This window comes from Cetorhinus maximus, chromosome 3 (genome assembly GCF_964194155.1).
Source record: "Cetorhinus maximus chromosome 3, sCetMax3.hap1.1, whole genome shotgun sequence".
Taxonomy (NCBI): domain Eukaryota; kingdom Metazoa; phylum Chordata; class Chondrichthyes; order Lamniformes; family Cetorhinidae; genus Cetorhinus; species Cetorhinus maximus.
This window is the reverse complement of record NC_135881.1, coordinates 2,399,588-2,423,540: the sequence shown is the minus strand read 5'-3', so window position 1 is coordinate 2,423,540 and position 23,953 is coordinate 2,399,588. Positions and strand designations below refer to the sequence as shown.

General features: G+C 51.8%; 1 protein-coding gene across 1 annotated transcript in view; it reads right to left on the bottom strand.

Annotated features, from left to right (window-relative positions):
- The window catches only part of LOC144674598 (tonsoku-like protein), a 94,795-nt gene that overhangs the window by 44,728 nt on the left and 26,114 nt on the right, over window positions 1-23,953 (bottom strand). Inside the window, exons 6-8 of the mRNA XM_078535875.1 lie at window positions 22,817-22,872; window positions 8,404-8,469; window positions 5,801-5,890 (exon numbers count right to left, since the gene is read on the bottom strand). Of these exons, the coding sequence (XP_078392001.1) occupies window positions 5,801-5,890; window positions 8,404-8,469; window positions 22,817-22,872 (212 nt within the window). The remainder of the gene's footprint in view (window positions 1-5,800; window positions 5,891-8,403; window positions 8,470-22,816; window positions 22,873-23,953) is intronic.

Below are 23,953 nucleotides of genomic sequence, written 5' to 3'. Positions count from 1 at the left end.
GAGGTGAGGTGAGGTTGAGGTGAGGTGAGGTGAGGTGAGGTTGAGGTGAGGTTGAGGTGAGGTGAGGTTGAGGTGAGGTTGAGGTGAGGTGAGGTGAGGTTGAGGTGAGGTGAGGTTGAGGTGAGGTTGAGGTGAGGTGAGGTTGAGGTTGAGGTGAGGTGAGGTGAGGTTGAGGTGAGGTGAGGTGAGGTGAGGTTGAGGTGAGGTTGAGGTGAGGTTGAGGTGAGGTGAGATTGAGGTGAGGTGAGGTGAGGTTGAGGTGAGGTGAGGTGAGGTTGAGGTGAGGTTGAGGTGAGGTGAGGTGAGGTTGAGGTGAGGTTGAGGTGAGGTTGAGGTTGAGGTGAGGTTGAGGTGAGGTTGAGGTGAGGTTGAGGTGAGGTGAGGTTGAGGTGAGGTTGAGGTGAGGTGAGATTGAGGTGAGGTTGAGGTGAGGTTGAGGTGAGGTTGAGGTTGAGGTGAGGTTGAGGTGAGATTGAGGTGAGATTGAGGTGAGGTGAGGTTGAGGTGAGATTGAGGTGAGGTGAGGTGAGGTTGAGGTGAGGTTGAGGTGAGGTTGAGGTGAGGTGAGGTTGAGGTGAGGTGAGGTTGAGGTGAGGTGAGGTTGAGGTGAGGTTGAGGTGAGGTTGAGGTGAGGTTGAGGTGAGGTGAGGTGAGGTTGAGGTGAGGTGAGGTTGAGGTTGAGGTGAGGTTGAGGTGAGGTGAGGTGAGGTTGAGGTGAGGTGAGGTTGAGGTGAGGTTGAGGTGAGGTGAGGGTGGAGGTTGAGGTGAGGTGAGGTTGAGGTGAGGTTGAGGTGAGGTTGAGGTTGAGGTTGAGGTGAGGTGAGGTGAGGTGAGGATGAGGTGAGGTGAGGTGAGGTTGAGGTGAGGTTGAGGTGAGGTTTGAGGTGAGGTGAGGTTGAGGTGAGGTGAGGTTGAGGTGAGGTTGAGGTGAGGTTGAGGTGAGGTTGAGGTGAGGTTGAGGTGAGGTGAGGTGAGGTTGAGGTGAGGTTGAGGTTGAGGTTGAGGTGAGGTTGAGGTGAGGTTGAGGTGAGGTTGAGGTGAGGTGAGGTTGAGGTGAGGTTGAGGTGAGGTTGAGGTTGAGGTGAGGTTGAGGTGAGATTGAGGTGAGATTGAGGTGAGGTGAGGTTGAGGTGAGATTGAGGTGAGATTGAGGTGAGGTGAGGTGAGGTGAGGTTGAGGTGAGGTTGAGGTGAGGGGTTGAGGTGAGGTGAGGTTGAGGTGAGGTGAGGTTGAGGTGAGGTGAGGTTGAGGTGAGGTTGAGGTGAGGTGAGGTTGAGGTGAGGTTGAGGTGAGGTGAGGTGAGGTGAGGTTGAGGTGAGGTTGAGGTGAGGTTGAGGTGAGGTGAGGTGAGGTTGAGGTGAGGTTGAGGTGAGGTGAGGTGAGGTTGAGGTGAGGTTGAGGTGAGGTGAGGTGAGGTTGAGGTGAGGTTGAGGTGAGGTGAGGTTGAGGTGAGGTTGAGGTGAGGTTGAGGTTGAGGTGAGGTGAGGTGAGGTTGAGGTGAGGTTGAGGTGAGGTTGAGGTGAGGTGAGGTGGGTGAGGTGAGGTTGAGGTGAGGTTGAGGTGAGGTTGAGGTGAGGTGAGATTGAGGTGAGGTGAGGTGAGGTTGAGGTGAGGTTGAGGTGAGGTTGAGGTGAGATTGAGGTGAGGTTGAGGTGAGGTGAGGTTGAGGTGAGGTTGAGGTGAGGTGAGATGGAGGTGAGATTGAGGTGAGGTTGAGGTTGAGGTGAGGTGAGGTGAGGTTGAGGTGAGGTTGAGGTGAGGTTGAGGTGAGGTGAGGTGAGGTTGAGGTGAGGTTGAGGTGAGGTTGAGGTGAGGTGAGATTGAGGTGAGGTGAGGTGAGGTTGAGGTTGAGGTGAGGTGAGGTTGAGGTGAGATTGAGGTGAGGTTGAGGTGAGGTGAGGTTGAGGTGAGGTTGAGGGTGAGATTGAGGTGAGATTGAGGTGAGGTTGAGGTGAGGTGAGGTGAGGTGAGGTGAGGTGAGATTAGGTGAGGTGAGGTTGAGGTGAGATTGAGGTGAGGTTGAGGTGAGGTTGAGGTGAGGTGAGGTTGAGGTGAGGTGAGGTTGAGGTGAGGTTGAGGTGAGGTTGAGGTGAGGTTGAGGTGAGGTTGAGGTGAGGTGAGGTTGAGGTGAGATTGAGGTGAGGTTGAGGTGAGGTTGAGGTGAGGTTGAGGTGAGATGAGGTTGAGGTGAGGTGAGGTGAGGTGAGGTTGAGGTGAGGTTGAGGTGAGGTTGAGGTGAGGTTGAGGTGAGGTTGAGGTGAGGTGAGATTGAGGTGAGGTGAGGTGAGGTTGAGGTGAGGTGAGGTGAGGTTGAGGTGAGGTTGAGGTGAGGTGAGGTGAGGTTGAGGTGAGGTTGAGGTGAGGTTGAGGTTGAGGTGAGGTTGAGGTGAGGTTGAGGTGAGGTTGAGGTGAGGTGAGGTTGAGGTGAGGTTGAGGTGAGGTTGAGGTTGAGGTGAGGTTGAGGTGAGATTGAGGTGAGATTGAGGTGAGGTGAGGTTGAGGTGAGATTGAGGTGAGATTGAGGTGAGGTTGAGGTGAGGTTGAGGTGAGGTTGAGGTGAGGTGAGGTTGAGGTGAGGTTGAGGTGAGGTTGAGGTGAGGTGAGGTGAGGTTGAGGTGAGGTGAGGTGAGGTTGGGGGTGAGGTTGAGGTTGAGGTGAGGTGAGGTTGAGGTGAGGTTGAGGTGAGGTGAGGTGAGGTTGAGGTGAGGTTGAGGTGAGGTTGAGGTGAGGTGAGGTTGAGGTGAGGTTGAGGTGAGGTTGAGGTTGAGGTTGAGGTGAGGTGAGGTGAGGTTGAGGTGAGGTGAGGTGAGGTGAGGTTGAGGTGAGGTTGAGGTGAGGTGAGGTTGAGGAGAGGTGAGGTTGAGGTGAGGTTGAGGTGAGGTTGAGGTGAGGTTGAGGTGAGGTTGAGGTGAGGTGAGGTGAGGTTGAGGTGAGGTTGAGGTGAGGTTGAGGTTGAGGTGAGGTTGAGGTGAGGTTGAGGTGAGGTTGAGGTGAGGTGAGGTTGAGGTGAGGTTGAGGTGAGGTTGAGGTTGAGGTGAGGGTTGAGGTGAGACTGAGGTTGAGATTGAGGTGAGGTGAGGTTGAGGTGAGATTGAGGTGAGATTGAGGTGAGGTGAGGTGAGGTGAGGTTGAGGTGAGGTTGAGGTGAGGTTGAGGTGAGGTTGAGGTGAGGTGAGGTTGAGGTGAGGTGAGGTTGAGGTGAGGTGAGGTTGAGGTGAGGTTGAGGTGAGGTGAGGTTGAGGTGAGGTTGAGGTGAGGTGAGGTGAGGTGAGGTTGAGGTGAGGTTGAGGTGAGGTGAGGTTGAGGTGAGGTTGAGGTGAGGTGAGGTGAGGTTGAGGTGAGGTTGAGGTGAGGTGAGGTTGAGGTGAGGTTGAGGTGAGGTGAGGTTGAGGTGAGGTTGAGGTTGAGGTGAGGTGAGGTGAGGTTGAGGTGAGGTTGAGGTGAGGTTGAGGTGAGGTGAGGTGAGGTTGAGGTGAGGTTGAGGTGAGGTTGAGGTGAGGTGAGATTGAGGTGAGGTGAGGTGAGGTTGAGGTGAGGTTGAGGTGAGGTTGAGGTGAGATTGAGGTGAGGTTGAGGTGAGGTGAGGTTGAGGTGAGGTTGAGGTGAGGTGAGATGGAGGTGAGATTGAGGTGAGGTTGAGGTTGAGGTGAGGTGAGGTGAGGTTGAGGTGAGGTTGAGGTGAGGTTGAGGTGAGGTGAGGTGAGGTGAGGTGAGGTTGAGGTGAGGTTGAGGTGAGGTTGAGGTGAGGTGAGATTGAGGTGAGGTGAGGTGAGGTTGAGGTGAGGTTGAGGTGAGGTTGAGGTGAGATTGAGGTGAGGTTGAGGTGAGGTGAGGTTGAGGTGAGGTTGAGGTGAGGTGAGATTGAGGTGAGATTGAGGTGAGGTTGAGGTGAGGTGAGGTGAGGTGAGGTGAGGTGAGGTGAGGTGAGATTGAGGTGAGGTGAGGTTGAGGTGAGATTGAGGTGAGGTTGAGGTGAGGTTGAGGTGAGGTGAGGTTGAGGTGAGGTGAGGTTGAGGTGAGGTTGAGGTGAGGTTGAGGTGAGGTTGAGGTGAGGTGAGGTTGAGGTGAGGTTGAGGTGAGGTTGAGGTGAGATTGAGGTGAGGTGAGGTTGAGGTTGAGGTTGAGGTGAGGTTGAGGTGAGGTGAGGTTGAGGTGAGGTGAGGTGAGGTGAGGTGAGGTTGAGGTGAGGTTGAGGTGAGGTGAGATTGAGGTGAGGTGAGGTTGAGGTGAGGTGAGGTGGAGGTTGAGGTGAGGTTGAGGTGAGGTGAGGTTGAGGTGAGGTGAGGTTGAGGTGAGGTGAGGTTGAGGTGAGGTGAGGTTGAGGTTGAGGGTGAGGTTGAGGTGAGGTTGAGGTGAGGTTGAGGTGAGGTGAGGTGAGGTTGAGGTGAGGTGAGGGTGAGGTGAGGTGAGGGTGAGGTGGGGTGAGGTGAGGTTGAGGTGAGGGTGAGGTGAGGTGAGGTTGAGGTGAGGTGAGATTGAGGTGAGGTGAGGTTGAGGTGAGGTGAGGTGAGGTTGAGGTGAGGTGGAGGTTGAGGTGAGGTTGAGGTGAGGTGAGGTTGAGGTGAGGTTGAGGTGAGGTGAGGTGAGGTTGAGGTGAGGTTGAGGTGAGGTTGAGGTGAGGTGAGGTTGAGGTGAGGTGAGGGTGAGGTGAGGTGAGGTGAGGTTGAGGTGAGGGTGAGGTGAGGTGAGGTTGAGGTGAGGTGAGGGTGAGGTGAGGTTGAGGTGAGGTTGAGGTGAGGTGAGGTGAGGTTGAGGTGAGGTGAGGTGAGATTGAGGTGAGATTGAGGTGAGGTTGAGGTGAGATTGAGGTGAGATTGAGGTGAGGTGAGATTGAGGTGAGGTTGAGGTGAGGTTGAGGTGAGGTTGAGGTGAGGTTGAGGTGAGGTTGAGGTGAGGTGAGGTGAGGTTGAGGTGAGGTGAGGTGAGGTTGAGGTGAGGGTGAGGTGAGGTGAGGTGAGGTTGAGGTGAGGTTGAGGTGAGGTGAGGTGAGGTTGAGGTGAGGTTGAGGTGAGGTGAGGTGAGGTGAGGTGAGGTTGAGGTTGAGGTTGAGGTGAGGTGAGGTGAGGTTGAGGTGAGGTGAGGTGAGGTGAGATTGGGGTGAGATTGGGGTGAGGTGAGGTTGAGGTTGAGGTGAGGTTGAGGTGAGGTGAGGTGAGGTGAGGTGAGGTGAGGTTGGGGTTGAGGTGAGGTTGAGGTGAGGTTGAGGTTGAGGTGAGGTGAGGTTGAGGTGAGGTGAGGTTGAGGTGAGGTGAGGTGAGGTGAGGTTGGGGTTGAGGTGAGGTTGAGGTGAGGTGAGGTTGAGGTGAGGTGAGGTTGAGGTTGAGGTGAGGTGAGGTGAGGTTGAGGTGAGGTGAGGTGAGGTGAGGTGAGGTGAGGTTGAGGTGAGGTGAGGTTGAGGTGAGGTGAGGTTGAGGTGAGATTGAGGTGAGGTGAGGGTGAGGTGAGGTGAGGTTGAGGTGAGGTGAGGTGAGGTTGAGGTGAGGTGAGGTGAGGTGAGGTGAGGTGAGGTTGAGGTTGAGGTGAGGGTGAGGTGAGGTTGAGGTGAGGGTGAGGTGAGGTGAGGTGAGGGTGAGGTGAGGTTGAGGTGAGGTTGAGGTGAGGTGAGGTGAGGTTGAGGTTGAGGTGAGGTGAGGTGAGGTTGAGGTGAGGTGAGGGTGAGGTGAGGGTGAGGTTGCTGTGCACTGAGTGACCGCTGTAGCCTGCGCTGCCTATTGGAGTGTGTGTGAGGGTGAGTCGCAGTTTGCCGGTGGGGGGGAAGCTCAGGGAGACAGGAGCTGGTCTCTGTTCTCTGCTGTTGTACCTTATCGAGGAGGGACTCGGCCTTCTGGAGGTTTCCTCGGATACAGGCCCTGTGCAGCTCAGTCTCACCCTTCACGTTCCGTTTCCATCCCTGAAAATAGGAGGAGGAGCCCACTTAGCAACCAGCAGCTCACCACAGCCCGGGGAGGGGGAGGGGCAGGGGGAGGGGCAGGGGGAGGGGCAGGGGGAGGGGGAAGGGGTCTGATCCGGACTGGGGGAGGGGGAGGGGGAGGGGGTCTGATCCGGACTGGGGGAGGGGGAGGGGGACGGGTTCTGATCCGGATTGGGGGAGGGGGAGGGGGAGGGGAAGGGGGAGGGGGAGTGGGGTCTGATCCAGACTGGGGGAGGGGGAGGGGGAGGGTGTCTGATCCGGACTGGGGGAGGGGGAGGGGAAGGGGATCTGGATCCAGACTGGGGGAGGGGGAGGGGGAGGGGATCTGGATCCAGACTGGGGGAGGGGGAGGGTGTCTGATCCGGACTGGGGGAGGGAGATGGGGAGGGGGTCTGATCCGGATTGGGCGAGGGGGAGGGGGAGGGGGGTCTGATCCGGACTGGGGGAGGGGGAGGGGGGGGTCTGATCCGGACTGGGACCGATGTTAGCCCTGATGTCCTTTCGAGGGGGGAGCAGGCCTGATGGGGGTTTTTGCTACTGAGAGACTGGAGCCCAGCCCCAGCAGCCGGGGGCATCGGTGCGGCCGGGGGTATCGGTGCGGCCGGGGGGTATCGGTGCGGCCGGGGGTATCGGTGCGGCCGGGGGGTATCGGTGCGGCCGGGGGGTATCGGTGCGGCCGGGGGGTATCGGTGCGGCCGGGGGGTATCGGTGCGGCCGGGGGTGTCGGTGCGGCCGGGGGTGTCAGTGCGGCCGGGGGTGTCGTTGCGGCCGGGGTGTATCGGTGCGGCCGGGGGTGTCGGTGCGGCCGGGGGGTATCGGTGCGGCCGGGGGTGTCGTTGCGGCCGGGGTGTATCGGTGCGGCCGGGGGTGTCGGTGCGGCCGGGGGGTATCGGTGCGGCCGGGGGGGTATCAGTGCGGCCGGGGGGTGTCGGTGCAGCTGGGGGTGTCGTTGCGGCCGGGGGTGTCGGTGCAGTGGGGGTGGAGGGTGAGACTGGGCTGGATTTCTGGTGGTTCGGTGTCTGGGGCAGAGAGAGGGGGTGAACAGGGGGTGGAGCACGAACCACGGTGACTGGAATCCAGATTCCAACTTCGTGTCATCTCTGTGAACAACATTTTGTGATTGTTTGCTGCGGATATCCTTCCCCATCTGTCTCCGTGTCCCTCTCTCTATCTCTATATCTCTGACTTTGCTGAGGCTGTGTAAAATCGCCAAGTACCAACTTTCCATTAAACACCGTATCCCCTCACCCACCCGTGTCGCAGATTGGAAATCGGGAGGGGGGAACAATCAGAGATCTCAGCAGCTCAGAGATTGTGGGATGGGTTAGAGATCACAGGAGGGGTCGGAGATCACAGGAGGGGTCGGAGATCACAGGAGGGGTCGGAGATCACAGGAGGGGTTGGAGATCACAGGAGGGGTCGGAGATCACTGGAGGGGTTGAGATCAGAGGAGGGGTCGGAGATCATGGGTGGATTAAGAATCATGGGGAGGGTCAGAAGTCATTTTTAAAAATGTATTCATTCACAGGATGTGGACATCACTGGCAAGGCCGGCACTTACTGCCCGAGCAGCCCAGGTCCAAGTGCAGCAAGACCTGGACAATATCTAGGTTTGAGCTGACAAGTGGCAAGTAACATTCACACCACACAAGTGTCAGGCAATGACCATCTCAAACAAGAGACAATCTAACCATTGTCCCTTGACATTCAATGGCATTACCATCACTGAATCCCCCACTATCAACATCCTGGAGGTTACCGTTGACCAGAAACTGAACTGGACCAGCCTCCCTCCCACCCCAGGACGTATATTTGGGGAAAGCCAGTGGTGTAGTGGTAATGTCACTGGACTAGTAATCCCGAGGCCAGACTAATGCTCTGGGGGACATGGGTTCAAATCCCACCACAGCAACTGGTGGGATTTGAGTTCAGTTAATAATGTGGAATTGAAAAGCTACTCTCAGTAACGGTGACCATGACAATATCGATTGTTGTAAAAACCCATCGGGTTCACTCATGGGCAACAAATGCTGGCTGAGCCATTAAACCCGCGAATGAATAAAAAAAGTCCCTGGGAGTTCCAGGATTTTGACCCAGCGACAGTGAAGGAATTTCCAAGCCAGGATGGTGATGGGGGCATTGAGTTGGGAAGTGATGGGTGAGAGATCCTGGAGGGTGGGACAGATCACAGGGCTGAAACAGCTTCCGGACTTGGAAATATATCGGCCGTTCCTTCACTGTCGCTGGGTCAAAATCCTGGAACTCCCTCCCTAACAGCACTGTGGGTGTACCTACACCACATGGACTGCAGCGGTTCAAGAAGGCAGCTCACCACCACCTTCTCAAGGGGCAACTAGGGATGGGCAATAAATGCCCCCACCCAGCCAGTGAAGCCCACATCCCGTGAATGAATAATAATTTTTGGAAAGTTGCTGGGTTGGGGATAACGCTCCCTGCTCTTGCCCCATAAGCAGTGCTGGAAAGACACATACCTTACTGATCTGGTCCCTCTCATCTCCCTTCTCCTGCTGGGTTCTCTCAGGCTTGGGAAACCGTGTCTGTGGGTGTAAAAATATAACACACTGGTTAAAATAGAGACGGCAGCCATGTTAAAATATTCCACCCAACAACTGGAATCCTGAGATCTGATTGGTTGTTCGCCAATAAAGCCATTTGATTTTTTTTTAAACATCCTTTCCAGCTTGCTCTGGCACCTTCAATGATTTATACACACACACACCCAGGTCCCTCCCAGCTTTTGCACCCCCTTTACACTTATACCCTTTGTTATATTGTCTCTCCAGTTTCTTCCTACCAAAATGAATCACTTCACATTTCTCGACACTGAACTTCATCTATTTGTCCGCCCGCTCCACCAGCTTGTCGTTGTCCTTTTGAAACTCTACAATATCTCCCTCGTTATTTCAGACTTTGGCTGATGAACTTGTCGCGCGGCCTTGTGGAAGTCTAGGTACACATCGATAACATTGCCCTCATCAACCGTCTCTGTTCCCTCATCAAATACATCGTCAAAACATCACGTGCCCTTAACCAAATCCGCACTGAATTTCCTGAATCAATCCACACTTTTCCAAGAGCCAGCTCAATCTTCCCAAGATTATTTCTCGAGGTTTCCCACCTCTGGAGGTTAAACTGCCTGGCCGGTCGTTGCTGGGTTCACCTTTGCACTTTCCTTTTTGAACAAGGGTGTAACATTCGCAATTCTCCAGTCCTCTGGAGTCCAAGGAAGATTGGAAAGTTATGGCCCATGCCTCTGCAACTTCTCTCAATTCCCTCAGTGCCTTTGGATGCATCTCATCCAGACCGGGTGCCTTTTTTTAAATTTTAATCACTGCCAATCTTTTAAATAGATCCATTTCATCCATTTTATCCAATTCAAATTTTTCTACTGTCACAAACTCGTGAGTCACGGAAAATGGTTCATCTTCAAGGACTAAGAACATTCTGGAAGAACTTGTGTTTTTAAAAGACACTGTCCCTTAAAGGGTTAATGCAAGGACTCTGGTTGCTGCTGTTCCTGGAAAAGACAGCATTTTACCAGAAAAGGTAATTGAGCAGTTTTAAAGAAGCTGGAAACCTCTTGACCCCAGTGGACAGTTTACAAAAGGGTCACATGGTGGTTTATGGCTTTGAAAAAAAGACAGGCCTGGGAAACTATGTTTTAAAAGCTGGTTTTGGTTTTGCTTTGGGGGTGAAGACAAGGAGGATCAACTGCTTGGGTAAAGAACACACCAGATCCTGAAGCTCCAAGCCCAGTCCCAAAGCAGAGAATGAATGGAAGTTGCTCCGAAATCGCTCTACATTCTGAAATTGACCGGCTGCAAGTTTTCCTTGAAGTCTGCCTGAAAAGTAGTGCAAGGGTCATCGATTGTTTCCCCGACCAGTGCTGAGAAACCAGCTGTATAACCCGGACACCATTTATCCTTTTCCCTTTGACCCATTGACTTTTAACCTCTTGGCAGAATTCCGCTATTTAATTATTTTTTGTTGTGTGAGAGAGAGTCAGGGTATTTGGAAAGAGTAATTATTATACTTTCATATTTCATACTGTGTGTTAATAAGCTTTGCCTTTCTCCTCGACAAGTCTGGTTTTATAAACTAATAATTTTGTTGTTTTTTAAAAATTCATTGACAGGATGTGGGTGTCGCTGGCTGGGCCAGCATTTATTGCCCATCCCCAGTTGCCCTTGAGAAGGTGGTGATGAGCTGCCTTCTTGAACCGCTGCAGTCCATGTGGTGTAGGTACACCCACAGTGCTGTTAGGGAGGGAGTTCCAGGATTTTGACCCAGCGACAGTGAAGGAACGGCGATATATTTCCAAGTCAATTATTGAAGAAACCTGGATGAGTGGTCATTCTGAGATTAATAGGTAAAGCACAGTATCACTAGTCTGGAAAATCATTTAAATATATGTCCTGACCCATAGAGTAGTGGGACTACAGGCAGACAGTGCACTCCTTCCGTAGGAGTCATAACACCATTAACTCCCCCTCTACTGCAAAAGTGTTAACTGAGCAGCACTGTGGGTGCACCTAGACCACATGAACTGCAGCAGTTCAAGAAGGCAGCTCACCACCACCTTCTCAAGTGCAGAGAGTGCAAGAACAAGGAGGTTATGCTGAACTGACATAAACCGCTGGTTAGACCTCAGCTGAAGTATTGTGTACAGCTCTGGGCAGCATATTATAGGAAGGATGTGAACACATTGGAGAGAGTGCAGAAGAGGTTTACGAGAATGGTTCCAGGGATGAGACACTTCAGTTATGAGGAAAGATTGGAGAAGTTGGGACTGTTCTCCTTGGAGAGGAGAAGGCTAAGAGGAGACTTGATAGAAGTTTTCAAAATCATGAGCGGTCTGGACAGAGTAGATAGAGAGAAACTGTTCCCACTCGTAAACAAATCGAGAACCAGAGGGCACGGTTTTAAAGTACAAAAGAAGCAAATGCGAGTTGAGAATAAACTTTTTCACACAGCGAGTGGTTTGTGTCTGGAATGCTCTGCCTGGAAGTGTGGTGGAGGCAGGTTCAATCGAGGCATTCAAGAGGGCATTGGATGATTATCTAAATAGAAACAATGTGCAGGGGTACAGGGAAAAGGCAGGAGGTTGGCACTGAGTTAAAATGCTCAGGGAGCCGGTGCAGACACGATGGGCCGAATGGCCTCCTTCTACACTGTAACAATCCTGTGATTCTGCGAATTAGGGATGGGCAATAAATGCTGCCCTCGTCAGCGATGCCCACATCCTGATGATGATGAAATGAGACACTGAAAGTGGTTTAGGTTTAGCACAGAGGGCGCACATATCCGTCTCATTAGAAAGAGATGCGTTCACTTGTAGAATCACAGGTTAAAGCTGAGCACTTAGCCCACTAAAACCTCCATGCGCTGGATCAGGGGAGCTTTCTAAAATCCTAGGCTGCTTATCTCTTCCCCATTATCCCACAGCAGTGGATTCTGGACGAGTCTTCACACTCCCACAGCCAGGAGGAACACCGCTGCTCAGACAGGCTTTTCAAATGTGGCTCAGTTGGTCAAGGAATTCATAGTCAGAATCTCCGCCTCTCAATTCCCCTTCAAGCACGTTGTCTTAAAAATGATAATTCAGGGACGGGTTGTCAGACACAAGCGGGCAATCCAGTTCACAACCCAGAGCAATTTGGGACTGCAAGAGGAAAGACCCGACAACCCAGTGAGCAGCAGCCCACGTTCCGAAACACAGCCCACACTCCGAGACGCGGCCCACAACCCCGAGACGCGGCCCACAGCCCCGAGGCGCGGCCCACGCTCCGAGACGCGGCCCAAACCCCGAGACACGGCCCACAGCCCCGAGACACGGCCCAAACCCCGAGACGCGGCCCAAACCCCGAGACGCGGCCCACACCCCCGAGACGCGGCCCACACTCCGAGACGCGGCCCACAGCCCCGAGACGCGGCCCACAGCCCCGAGACGCGGCCCACAGCCCCGAGACGCGGCCCACAGCCCCGAGACACAGCCTAAAGTAAATGAGCTTGTGGCGCAGATTGAAATTGGCAGGTATGATGTGGTGGGCATTACGGAGACATGGCTGCAAGGGGATCAGGACTGGGAACTAAATAACCAAGGACATACATCCTATCGAAAAGATAGGCAGGTTGGCAGAGGGGGTGGGGTTGCTTTGTTAGTAGGAAATGAAATTAAATCGATAGCAAGAAATGATGTAGGGTCAGATGATGTAGAATCTGTGTGGGTAGAGTTGAGGAACCGCAAAGGTAAAAAAACCATAATGGGAGTTATGTACAGGCCTCCGAACAGTAGTCAGGATGTGGGGCACAAGAGACACCAGGAGATAGAAAAGGCGTGTAAGAAAGGCAAGGTTACAGTGATCATGGGGGATTTCAATATGCAGGTAGACTGGGAAAATCAGGTTGGTAGTGGATCCCAAGAAAAGCAATTTGTGGAATGTCTATGAGATGGCTTTTTGGAGCAGCTTGTGGTGGAGCCCACTAGGGAACAGGCAATTCTAGATTTAGTGATGTGTAATGAGGCAGATTTGATAAGGGAGCTTAAGGTGAAGGAACCCTTAGGAGGAAGTGACCATAATATGATAGAATGTACCCTGCAATTTGAGAGGAAAAAGCTGGAATCAGATGTAACGGTATTGCAGTTGAATAAAGGCAACTACAGAGGCATGAGGGAGGAGCTGGCCAGAATTGACTGGGAGATGAACCTAGCAGGAAAGACAGTGGAACAACAATGGCAGGAGTTTCTGGGAGTAATTTGGGAGACACAGCAAAAATTCATCCCTAGGAAGAAGAAGCATACTATAGGGAGGACGAGGCAACCATGGCTGACAAGGGAAGTCAGGGACAGCATAAAAGCTAAAGAGAAAGCATACAATGCGGCGAAGAGCAGTGGGAAACCAGGGGATTGGGAAACTTACAAAGACCAACAGAGGACAACTAAAAAAGAAATAAGGAGGGAGAAGATTAATTATGAGGGTAAACTAGCCAGTAATATAAAAGAAGATAGCAAGAGTTTTTTTAGGTATATAAAGGGTAAGAGAGAGGCAAAAGTGGACATTGGGCTGCTGGAAAATGACACTGGAGAAGTAGTAGTGGGGAACAAAGAAATGGCGGAGGAACTGAATAGGTACTTTGCGTCAGTCTTCACGGTGGAAGACACGAGTGACATCCCCAAGGTTCAAGAGAGTCGGGGGGCAGAGGTGAGTATGGTGGTCATTACCAAGGAGAAGGTGCTAGGAAAACTGAAAGGTCTGAAGGTGGATAAATCACCTGGACCAGATGGATTACACCCCAGAGTTCTGAAGGAGATAGCTGAAGAGATAGTGGAGGTGTTAGTGATGATCTTTCAGGAATCACTGGAGTCAGGGAGGGTCCCAGAGGACTGGAAAATCTCTAATGTAACCCCTCTGTTTAAGAAGGGAGTGAGGCAAAAGACGGGAAATTACAGGCCGATTAGCCTGACCTCGGTCGTTGGTAAGATTTTAGAGTCCATTATTAAGGATGAGATTTCAGAATACTTGGAAGTGCATGGTAAAATAGGGCAAAGTCAACATGGTTTCATCAAGGGGAGGTCATGACTGACAAATCTATTAGAATTCTTTGAGGAGGTAACGAGTAGGTTAGACAAAGGAGAGCCAATGGATGTTATCTACTTGGACTTCCAGAAGGCCTTTGACAAGGTGCCGCACAGGAGGCTGCTCAGTAAGATAAGTGCCCATGGTGTTAGAGTCAAGGTACTAGCATGGATAGAAGATTGGCTGTCTGGCAGGAGGCAGAGAATGGGGATAAGGGGGTCCTTCTCAGGATGGCGGCCGGTGACTAGTGGAGTTCTGCAGGGGTCAGTGTTGGGACCACAACTTTTCACTTTATACATTAGGGATCTAGATGAAGGAACTGAGGGCATCCTGGCTAAGTTTGCAGATGATACAAAGATAGTTGGAGGGACAGGTAGTATTGAGGAGGCGGGGAGGCTGCAGAAGGATTTGGACAGGTTAGGAGAATGGGCAAAGAAGTGGCAGATGGAATACAATGTGGGGAAGTGTGAGGTCATGCAATTTGGTAGGAAGAATAGAGGCATAGACTATTTTCTAAATGGGGAGAGAATTCAGAAATCTGGAGTGTAAAGGGACTTGGGAGTCCTAGTCCAGGATTCTCTTAAGGTTAACTTGCAGGTTGAGTCGGTAGTTAGGAAGGCAAATGCAATGTTGGCATTTATTTCGAGAGGACTAGAATATAAAAGCAGGGATGTGCTGCTGAGGCTTTATAAGGCTCTGGTCAGACCACATTTAGAATATTGTGAGCAATTTTAGGCCCCATATCTCAGGAAGGATGTGCTGGCCCTGGAGAGGGTCCAGAGGAGGTTAACGAGAACGATCCCAAGAATGAAAGGCTTAACATATGAGGAACGTTTGAGGACTCTGGGTCTATACTCGATGGAGTTTAGAAGGATGAGGGGGGATCTGATTGAAACTTACAGAATACTGAAAGGCCTGGATAGAGTGGACGTGGGGAAGATGTTTCCATTAGTAGGAGAGACTAGGACCCGAGGGCACAGCCTCAGAGTAAAGGGAAGACCTTTTAGAACAGAGATGAGGAGAAACTTCTTTAGCCAGAGAGTGGTGAATCTATGGAATTCATTGCCACAGAAGGCTGTGGAGGCTAGGTCATTGAGTGTATTTAAGACCGAGATAGATAGGTTCTCAATTGGTAAGGGGATCAAAGGTTACGGGGAGAAGGCGGGAGAATGGGGTTGAGAAACTTATCAGCCACGATAAAATGAGGGAGCAGACTCGAGGGGCCGAATGGCCTAATTTCTGCTCCTATGTCTTATGGTCTTATGGTCTAAACTCCGAGACACAGTCCAAAGTCGAAACTCCGAGACACAGTCCAAAGTCGAAACTCCGAGACACAGTCCAAAGTCGAAACTCCGAGACACAGTCCAAAGTCCACACTCCGAGACACAGTCCAAAGTCCACACTCCGAGACACAGTCCAAAGTCCACACTCCGAGACACAGTCCAAAGTCCACACTCCGAGACACAGTCCAAAGTCCACACTCCGAGACACAGTCCAAAGTCCACACTCCGAGACACAGTCCAAAGTCCACACTCCGAGACACAGTCCAAAGTCCACACTCCGAGACACAGTCCAAAGTCCACACTCCGAGACACAGTCCAAAGTCCACACTCAGAGACACAGTCCAAAGTCCACACTCCGAGACACAGTCCAAAGTCCAAACTCCGAGACACAGTCCAAAGTCCAAACTCCGAGACTCAGTCCAAAGTCCAAACTCCGAGACACAGTCTAAGGTCCAAACTCCGAGACACAGTCTAAGGTCCAAACTCTGAGACACAGTGCAAATTGGAAACCCCGAGACACAGTCTAAACTCCGAGACACAGTCTAAAGTCCAAACTCCGAGACACAGTCCAAATTGGAAACCCCAAGACACAGTTTAAACTCCGAGACACAGTCTAAACCCCGAGACACAGTCTAAACCCCGAGACACAGTCTAAATTGGAAACTCTGAGACGCAGTCTAAACTCCGAGGCACAGTCTAAACTCCGAGGCACAGTCTAAACTCCGAGGCACAGTCTAAATTGGAAACTCCGAGACACAGTCTAAACTCCGAGACACAGTCTAAACCCCGAGAGACAGTCTAAACCCCGAGACACAGTCTAAATTCGGAGGCACAGTCTAAATTGGAAACTCCGAGACACAGTCTAAACTCCGAGACACAGTCTAAACTCCGAGGCACAGTCTAAATTGGAAACTCCGAGGCACAGTCTAAACCCCGAGGCACAGTCTAAACCCCGAGGCACAGTCTGAACTCCGAGGCACAGTCTGAACTCCGAGGCACAGTCTGAACTCCGAGGCACAGTCCAAAGTCCAAACTCCGAGACACAGTCCAAAGTCCAAACTCCGAGACACAGTCCAAAGTCCAAACTCCGAGACACAGTCCAAAGTCCAAACTCCGAGACACAGTCTAAAGTCCGAGACACAGTCCAAAGTCCAAACTCCATGACACAGTCCAAGGTCCAAACTCCGAGACACAGTCCAAGGTCCAAACTCCGAGACACAGTCTACGGTCCAAACTCCGAGACACAGTCCAAGGTCCAAACTCCGAGACACAGTCTACGGTCCAAACTCCGAGACACAGTCTACGGTCCAAACTCCGAGACACAGTCTACGGTCCAAACTCCGAGACACAGTCTACGGTCCAAACTCCGAGACACAGTCTACGGTCCAAACTCCGAGACACAGTCTACGGTCCAAACTCCGAGACACAGTCTACGGTCCAAACTCCGAGACACAGTCTACGGTCCAAACTCCGAGACACAGTCCAAAGTCCAAACTCCGAGACACAGTCTACGGTCCAAACTCCGAGACACAGTCTACGGTCCAAACTCCGAGACACAGTCTACGGTCCAAACTCCGAGACACAGTCTACGGTCCAAACTCCGAGACACAGTCTACGGTCCAAACTCCGAGACACAGTCTACGGTCCAAACTCCGAGACACAGTCTACGGTCCAAACTCCGAGACACAGTCTACGGTCCAAACTCCGAGACTCAGTCCAAAGTCCAAACTGCGAGACTCAGTCCAAAGCCCAAACTCCGAGACACAGTCCAAAGCCCAAACTCCGAGACACAGTCTAAAGTCCAAACTCCGAGACACAGTCCAAAGTCCAAACTCCGAGACACAGTCCAAAGTCCAAACTCCGAGACACAGTCTCAGGTCCAAACTCCGAGACACAGTCTAAGGTCCAAACTCCGTGACACAGTCTAAGGTCCAAACTCCGAGACACAGTCTAAACTCCGAGGCACAGTCTAAACTCCGAGACACAGTCTAAACCCCGAGACACAGCCGAAACTCCGAGGCACAGTCTAAACCCCGAGGCACAGTCTAAACCCCGAGACACAGCCGAAACTCCGAGACACAGTCTAAACCCCGAGGCACAGTCTAAAGTCCAAACTCCGAGACACAGTCTAAACCCCGAGGCACAGCCGAAACTCCGAGGCACAGTCTAAACCCCGAGGCACAGTCTAAACCCCGAGACACAGTCTAAAGTCCAAACCCCGAGACACAGTCTAAAGTCCAAACTCCGAGACACAGTCTAAACCCCGAGGCACAGTCTAAACTCCGAGGCACAGTCTAAAGTCCGAGACACAGTCTAAACCCCGAGGCACAGTCTAAAGTCCAAACTCCGAGGCACAGTCTAAACTCCGAGGCACAGTCTAAACTCCGAGGCACAGTCTAAAGTCCAAACTCCGAGGCACAGTCTAAACTCCGAGACACAGTCTAAACCCCGAGGCACAGTCTAAAGTCCAAACTCCGAGGCACAGTCTAAACTCCGAGGCACAGTCTAAACTCCGAGACACAGTCTAAACCCCGAGGCACAGTCTAAAGTCCAAACTCCGAGGCACAGTCTAAACTCCGAGACACAATCTAAACCCCGAGGCACAGCCGAAACTCCGAGGCACAGCCGAAACTCCGAGGCACAGTCTAAACTCCGAGACACAGTCTAAACTCCGAGACACAGTCTAAACCCCGAGACACAGCCGAAACTCCGAGGCACAGTCTAAACCCCGAGGCACAGTCTAAACCCCGAGACACAGCCGAAACTCCGAGACACAGTCTAAACCCCGAGGCACAGCCTAAACCCCGAGGCACAGTCTAAACCCCGAGGCACAGCCGAAACTCCGAGGCACAGTCTAAACCCCGAGGCACAGTCTAAACCCCGAGACACAGTCTAAACCCCGAGGCACAGCCGAAACTCCGAGGCACAGTCTAAACCCCGAGGCACAGTCTAAACTCCGAGGCACAGTCTAAACCCCGAGGCACAGTCTAAAGTCCAAACTCCGAGACACAGTCTAAACCCCGAGGCACAGCCGAAACTCCGAGGCACAGTCTAAACCCCGAGGCACAGTCTAAACCCCGAGACACAGTCTAAAGTCCAAACCCCGAGACACAGTCTAAAGTCCAAACTCCGAGACACAGTCTAAACCCCGAGACACAGTCTAAACCCCGAGGCACAGTCTAAAGTCCAAACTCCGAGACACAGTCTAAAGTCCAAACTCCGAGACACAGTCTAAACCCCGAGACACAGTCTAAACCCCGAGGCACAGTCTAAACCCCGAGGCACAGTCTAAACCCCGAGACACAGTCTAAACTCCGAGGCACAGTCTAAAGTCCAAACTCCGAGACACAGTCTAAACCCCGAGACACAGTCTAAACCCCGAGGCACAGTCTAAACCCCGAGACACAGTCTAAACCCCGAGGCACAGTCTAAAGTCCAAACTCCGAGGCACAGTCTAAACTCCGAGGCACAGTCTAAAGTCCGAGGCACAGGAACCCTTTTTTCACACCTTCTCCAGCGCCTGATCCCTTGTTTTAACGAGTTTACCTCTGATGTCCTGGTTCTCATCGCATTCCTGGGACAGTGTCAGACTGAGGGAGTGAGGGAGTGTCAGGCTGAGGGAGTGTCAGACTGAGGGAGTGAGGGAGAGGGAGTGAGGGAGCGGTGAGTTTTCGGTCCTGGGGACTGCTGCCTGGGGAGGAAAGTTCAGGCAAGGTTGAGGATGGGACTCTCTGAGTTTCAGTTTCACATCCAGGAGACTGGGAGGATGTGGTTTTATTCAGTGTGTGTACACACACCGCCAGACTGAGGAGCAGAGTGTCAGCACTAATCTGTCAGAAGGGATGCCGGACTGGGAATCAGGCGATCAGCTCACACTCCAGCTCTTGGCCAGTTCCACACAACATGGTAGTGAGGGCTCATCTCTCACTCCCAGTCAGAGCTCTCTCAATATCCACACGCTCCCTCTACACATTCACAAGGAAATGGAGTCTAAAAATAGGGTAAAAACAAAAAGCTAAAAGCTACTGCGGATGCTGGAAATCCAAAACAAAAACAGAATTACCTGGAAAAACTCAGCAGGTCCGGCAGCATCGGTGGAGAAGAAAAGAGTTTTGCCTTCCCTGAAGAAGTATTGCACCTGTTTCTTCTGCCTTGTTCACCTTCATTGCTTTCCATTTCTCTCCTGGTGTTTGACAAGGTGTTTACTAAAACCTGCTTTCACAGCCATATCTCCTTTCTCAGTGACTGTCTCCGTCTCCGACTCACCCCACGTGGATTTCAACTGAAATTCCATCCCTCTTGTTTCGAACCCACCCAGGATTACAGGTATCTCCGGGACATAAAACGTTTCTCGGACTGCTGTTCCCGTCGCATTCTGAGATCCACACTCAGTGCCATGCGCCGCCATATGAACACACTCGACCTCTCCCTTCAGCAGCACCGCCGCACCCTTTTTCAAAGCTGCGTGTGCCTCCAGTTTCATTTTATTCTTCATCTCATCCGTCGCCTCAACAAGAAACTTTTTCTCTTTCTCTCAAGTGCTAAGGAACGCAAGCTCCAACAACTCATCGACACCAACACCCATCTGGGACCCTCCACCCCTGCTTGTCCCTCCGTCCCCACCCCATCTTCCAATCCCAGTCCCAGCCGCGTATTCACTATACCCCCTGACCTTCCCCTCTCCGATGCTGAACGTTCAGTGCTCAGCAAAGGACTTAGTTTCATACCCTTACGCCCTCATCTCAATGAATTTCGGGCTCGGCACGATGCTGAACTCTTCTTCCGCCGTCTTCGTCTCCGTGCTCACTTCTTTGGGCAGGAGTCCTCTCCCCGTTCAACGGATCCTTTTACCCACCTCCAATATTCTCCCTCCACCTGGACCCCTCCCTCTGGATTCTTACCTTCTCTTGATCTTTTCATTGAGAACTGTCGGCGTGACATTAGCCGTCTCAATTTCTCTGCTCCTCTCACCCACTCTAACCTGTCTCTCTCTGAACTCACTGCACTCCGTTCTCTCAGGTCCAACCCCAACATTGTCATCAAACCCGCTGACAAGGGTGGTGCTGTTGTGGTCTGGCGCACTGACCTCTACCTCGCGGAGGCTGAGCGTCAACTCGCAGACATTTCCTCCTACCTCTCCCTGGACCATGACCCCACCACTGTACATCAAGCCATTGTTTCCAGGACTGTTACTGACCTCATCTCCTCTGGAGATCTTCCTTCCACAGCTTCCAACCTGATAGCTGCCCAACCTCGGATGGCCCGCTTCTACCTCCTACCCAAAATCCACAAACAGAACTGTCCCGGCAGACCGATCGTGTCAGCCTGTTCCTGTCCCGCGGAACTCATTTCTCGTTATCTTGACTCCCTTCCCTCTCCCCTTGTCCCTCCCTTCCCACCTACATCAGTGATTCCTCTGACACCTTACGTCACATCAACAATTTCCAGTTCCCTGGCCCCAACCGCTTCCTCTTCACCATGGATGTCCAATCCCTCTACACCTCCATCCCCCACCAGGATGGTCTGAGGGCCCTTAGCTTCTTCCTTGAACAGAGGCCCCAACAATCCCCATCCACCACTACTCTCCTCCGTCTGGCTGAACTTGTTCTCACACTGAACAATTTCTCCTTTAACTCCTCTCACTTCCTCCAAATAAAAGGTGTGGCTATGGGTACCCGCATGGGCCCCAGCTATGCCTGTCTCTTTATGGGGTATGTGGAACATTCCTTGTTCCAGTCCTACTCCGGCCCCCTCCCACAACTCTTTCTCCGGTACATCGATGATTACTTCGGTGCTGCTTCATGCTCTCATCGGGACCTGGAAAAATTTATTAATTTTGCTTCCAATCTCCACCCCTCCATCATTTTCACATGGTCCATCTCTGACACTTCCCTTCCCTTCCTTGACCTCTCTGTCTCAATTCCTGATGATAGACTGTCCACCAATATCCATTACAAGCCTACCGACTCCCACAGCTATCTCGACTACAGCTCCTCACAACCCGCTTCCTGTAAGGACTCCATCCCATTCTCTCAGTTCCTTCGCCTCAGTCGCATCTGTTCTGATGACGCTACCTTCAAAAACAGTTCCTCTGACATGTCCTCCTTCTTCCTTAACCGAGGTTTTCCACCCACGGTCGTTGACAGGGCCCTCAACCGTGTCCAGCCCATCTCCCGCGCATCCGCCCTCACGCCTTCTCCTCCCTCCCAGAAACATGATAGAGTCCCCCTTGTCCTCACTTATCACCCCACCAGCCTCCGCATTCAAGGGATCATCCTCCGCCATTTCCGCCAACTCCAGCATGATGCCACCACCAAACACATATTCCCTTCACCCCCCTTGACGGCATTCCATAGGGATCGTTCCCTCCGGGACACCCTGGTCCACTCCTCCATCACCCCCTACTCTTCAACCCCCACCTATGGCACCTCCCCATGCCCACACAGAAGATGCAACACCTGCCCCTTCACTTCCTCTCTCCTCACCGTCCAAGGGCCCAAACACTCCTTTCAAGTGAAGCAGCATTTCACTTGCATTTCCCCTTAGTCTACTGCATTCGTTGCTCCCGATGCGGTCTCCTCTACATTGGAGAGACCAAACGCAAACTGGGTGACCGCTTTGCAGAACACCTGCGGTCTGTCCGCAAGAAAGACCCAAACCTCCCTGTCGCTTGCCATTTTAACACTCCACCCTGTTCTCTTGCCCACGTCTGTCCTTGGTTTGCTGCATTGTTCCAGTGAAGCCCAACGCAAACTGGAGGAACAGCACCTCATCTTCCGACTAGGCACTTTACAGCCTTCCGGGCTGAATATTGAATTTAACAACTTTAGATCTTAAACTCCCCCTCCCCCCATCCCCACCCCGATTCTTCCCCCTCCCTTTTTTTTCAATAATTTATATAGATTCTTCTTTTCCCACCTATTTCCATTATTTTTAAATCTACAACTAATACCTTGTTAGTCTTTCCACCCCACCCCCACTAGAGCTGTACCTTGAGTGTCCTGCCATCCATTCTTAATTAGCACTTTTCTTAGATAATATCACCACCTTCAACACCTCTTTGATCCTTTTGTCTGTGACATCTTTTGATTATCTGCTCCTAACACTGCTTGCTTGTCCCCACAACCACCCCACCCTCAACTTCTCTCTCCCCCCACCCCCCACCTTAAACCAGCTTATATTTCATCCCTCTCCTAACTATACTTCAGTTCTGCCGAAGGGTCATGTGGACTCGAAACGTCAACTCTTTTCTTCTCCACCGATGCTGCCAGACCTGCTGAGTTTTTCCAGGTAATTCTGTTTTTGTTCTAAAAATAGGGAAGTCTTGCTAAAACTATTCAAGGCACTAGTTAGACCACATACTGGTAGTTTTGGTCCCCTTATCTAAGGAAAGATATACTGGCGTTGGAGGCAGTCCAGAGAAGGTTCACTAGGTTGATCCCGGGGATGGAGGGATTTTCTTATGAGGAGAGATTGAGTAGGTTGGGCCTGTACTCATTGGAGTTTAGAAGAATGAGAGGCGACCTTATTGAAACATATAAGATTCTTAGAGTGCTTGACAGGGTAGATGCTGAGAGGTTGTTTCCCCTTGTGGGAAAGTCTAGGACCAGAGGGCATAATCTCAGAGTAAGGGGTCACCCATTTAAGACAGAGGTGAGGAGGAATTTCTTCTCTCAGAGGGTAGTCAATCGGTGGAATTCTTTGCCACAGAGGGCTGTAGAGGCTGGGTCATTAAGTATATTCAAGACTGAGATAAACAGATTTTTAATCAATAAGAGAATCAAGGGTTATGGGTAAAAGCCAGGAAAGTGGAGTTGAGGATTATCAGATCAGCCATGATCTCATTGAATGGCAGAGCAGACTCGATGGGCCGAATGGCCTACTTCTGCTCCTATGTCTTATGGTCTTAATCTAAACTCCTTAACCCGTGACCTCCTGAACCCCAGCCAGCGGTGATCACACCCTGAAGCTCGGTCTCGTGGTGGATACGTAGCAGACATGCAGAAGTTTTGGATTTCACCCACCTTTTTGCTTGTCGTCCAGGATTTGCGACATTTCGATGAGCCAATCTGAGCTTTGCCTGAAACAGAGATCACCATAGCAACCAACAGATTCTCAGGAAGGCAACCATTATCCAAAATGCCCGAAACAACAAATAACTCCTTCACCAAACTCGAATTAATTCAGACAGTAAGATCGTGAGGATTTCAGGTAACCCCATTCAACCCTGGAATCACCGAGTCATGCTAATCTGCCCAGCCTGTCTATCCTGGCTCCCTCCTACAGCAATCCACTGATCCCACTCTCCCCCCCATATTGATATATCTCCTTTCGCAGTGGTCTCTGCCTCACTCACTCCCTGTGACATGTGGTGGATTCGAATCCTAGCCTCCTTCAGGGACAAACGCAGACCAAGCACCCGTCTCAGCTGACTCTGCCCCACTTCAGGCCAGGGAGACAGCTCCTCAAGACACTGAGTAGGTCTAAAGGACTGGTCCACCTCTCCCCAGGAGAGCCAGCCAGCCGAGAACATCACCATCCTCCCAGACAGCCTTTTTGAAAAGTTTAAACCAGATTATAATATCCCAGAGATTATTAGGGTCCGGGCTACTCCTCAGTCAAGTACTCTCTACCCCCGCACTCCTCAAAGAGAGTACAGAGTCAGGTTCTCAAGTTAGTAAAACAGGAGAAGATGTGAAACAACAGGAGTCCGAAAAATGGATAAAAGCTTATTCCAAAACTGAACATTCAATTCAAAGTCAGGTAGATCTGGCCAATTGCAATTCTTACAGGGCTCGACAGGGGAGGTGATAATAGGATGTAACTCCTGGCTGGGGGCAGGGGGGGGGGTGGGGTCTAGAACCAGGGGACACTGTCTCAGAATGAAAGGGCAGGTCACTTAAGGCTGAGATGAGATGGAATTTCTTCGCTGATGGTGCTGCATCTTTCGAGTTCTCTCCCCGAGAGGGCTCACTGAGTCTGTTCAATCATCTTCACTGAGCCTCAGCTGTCCAGCCTTTCTCCCCTAAGGTGACCGAGGCCCAAGTGAGCTAAACAAATCCGTGCCTGTTCTCAATACTTATAGTGTTTTTTTGGAGGTTGCTTAACTCATTTCTTACGTATAGGATTAGTATCTTAATTCTCACTAGATTCAGGTCCTT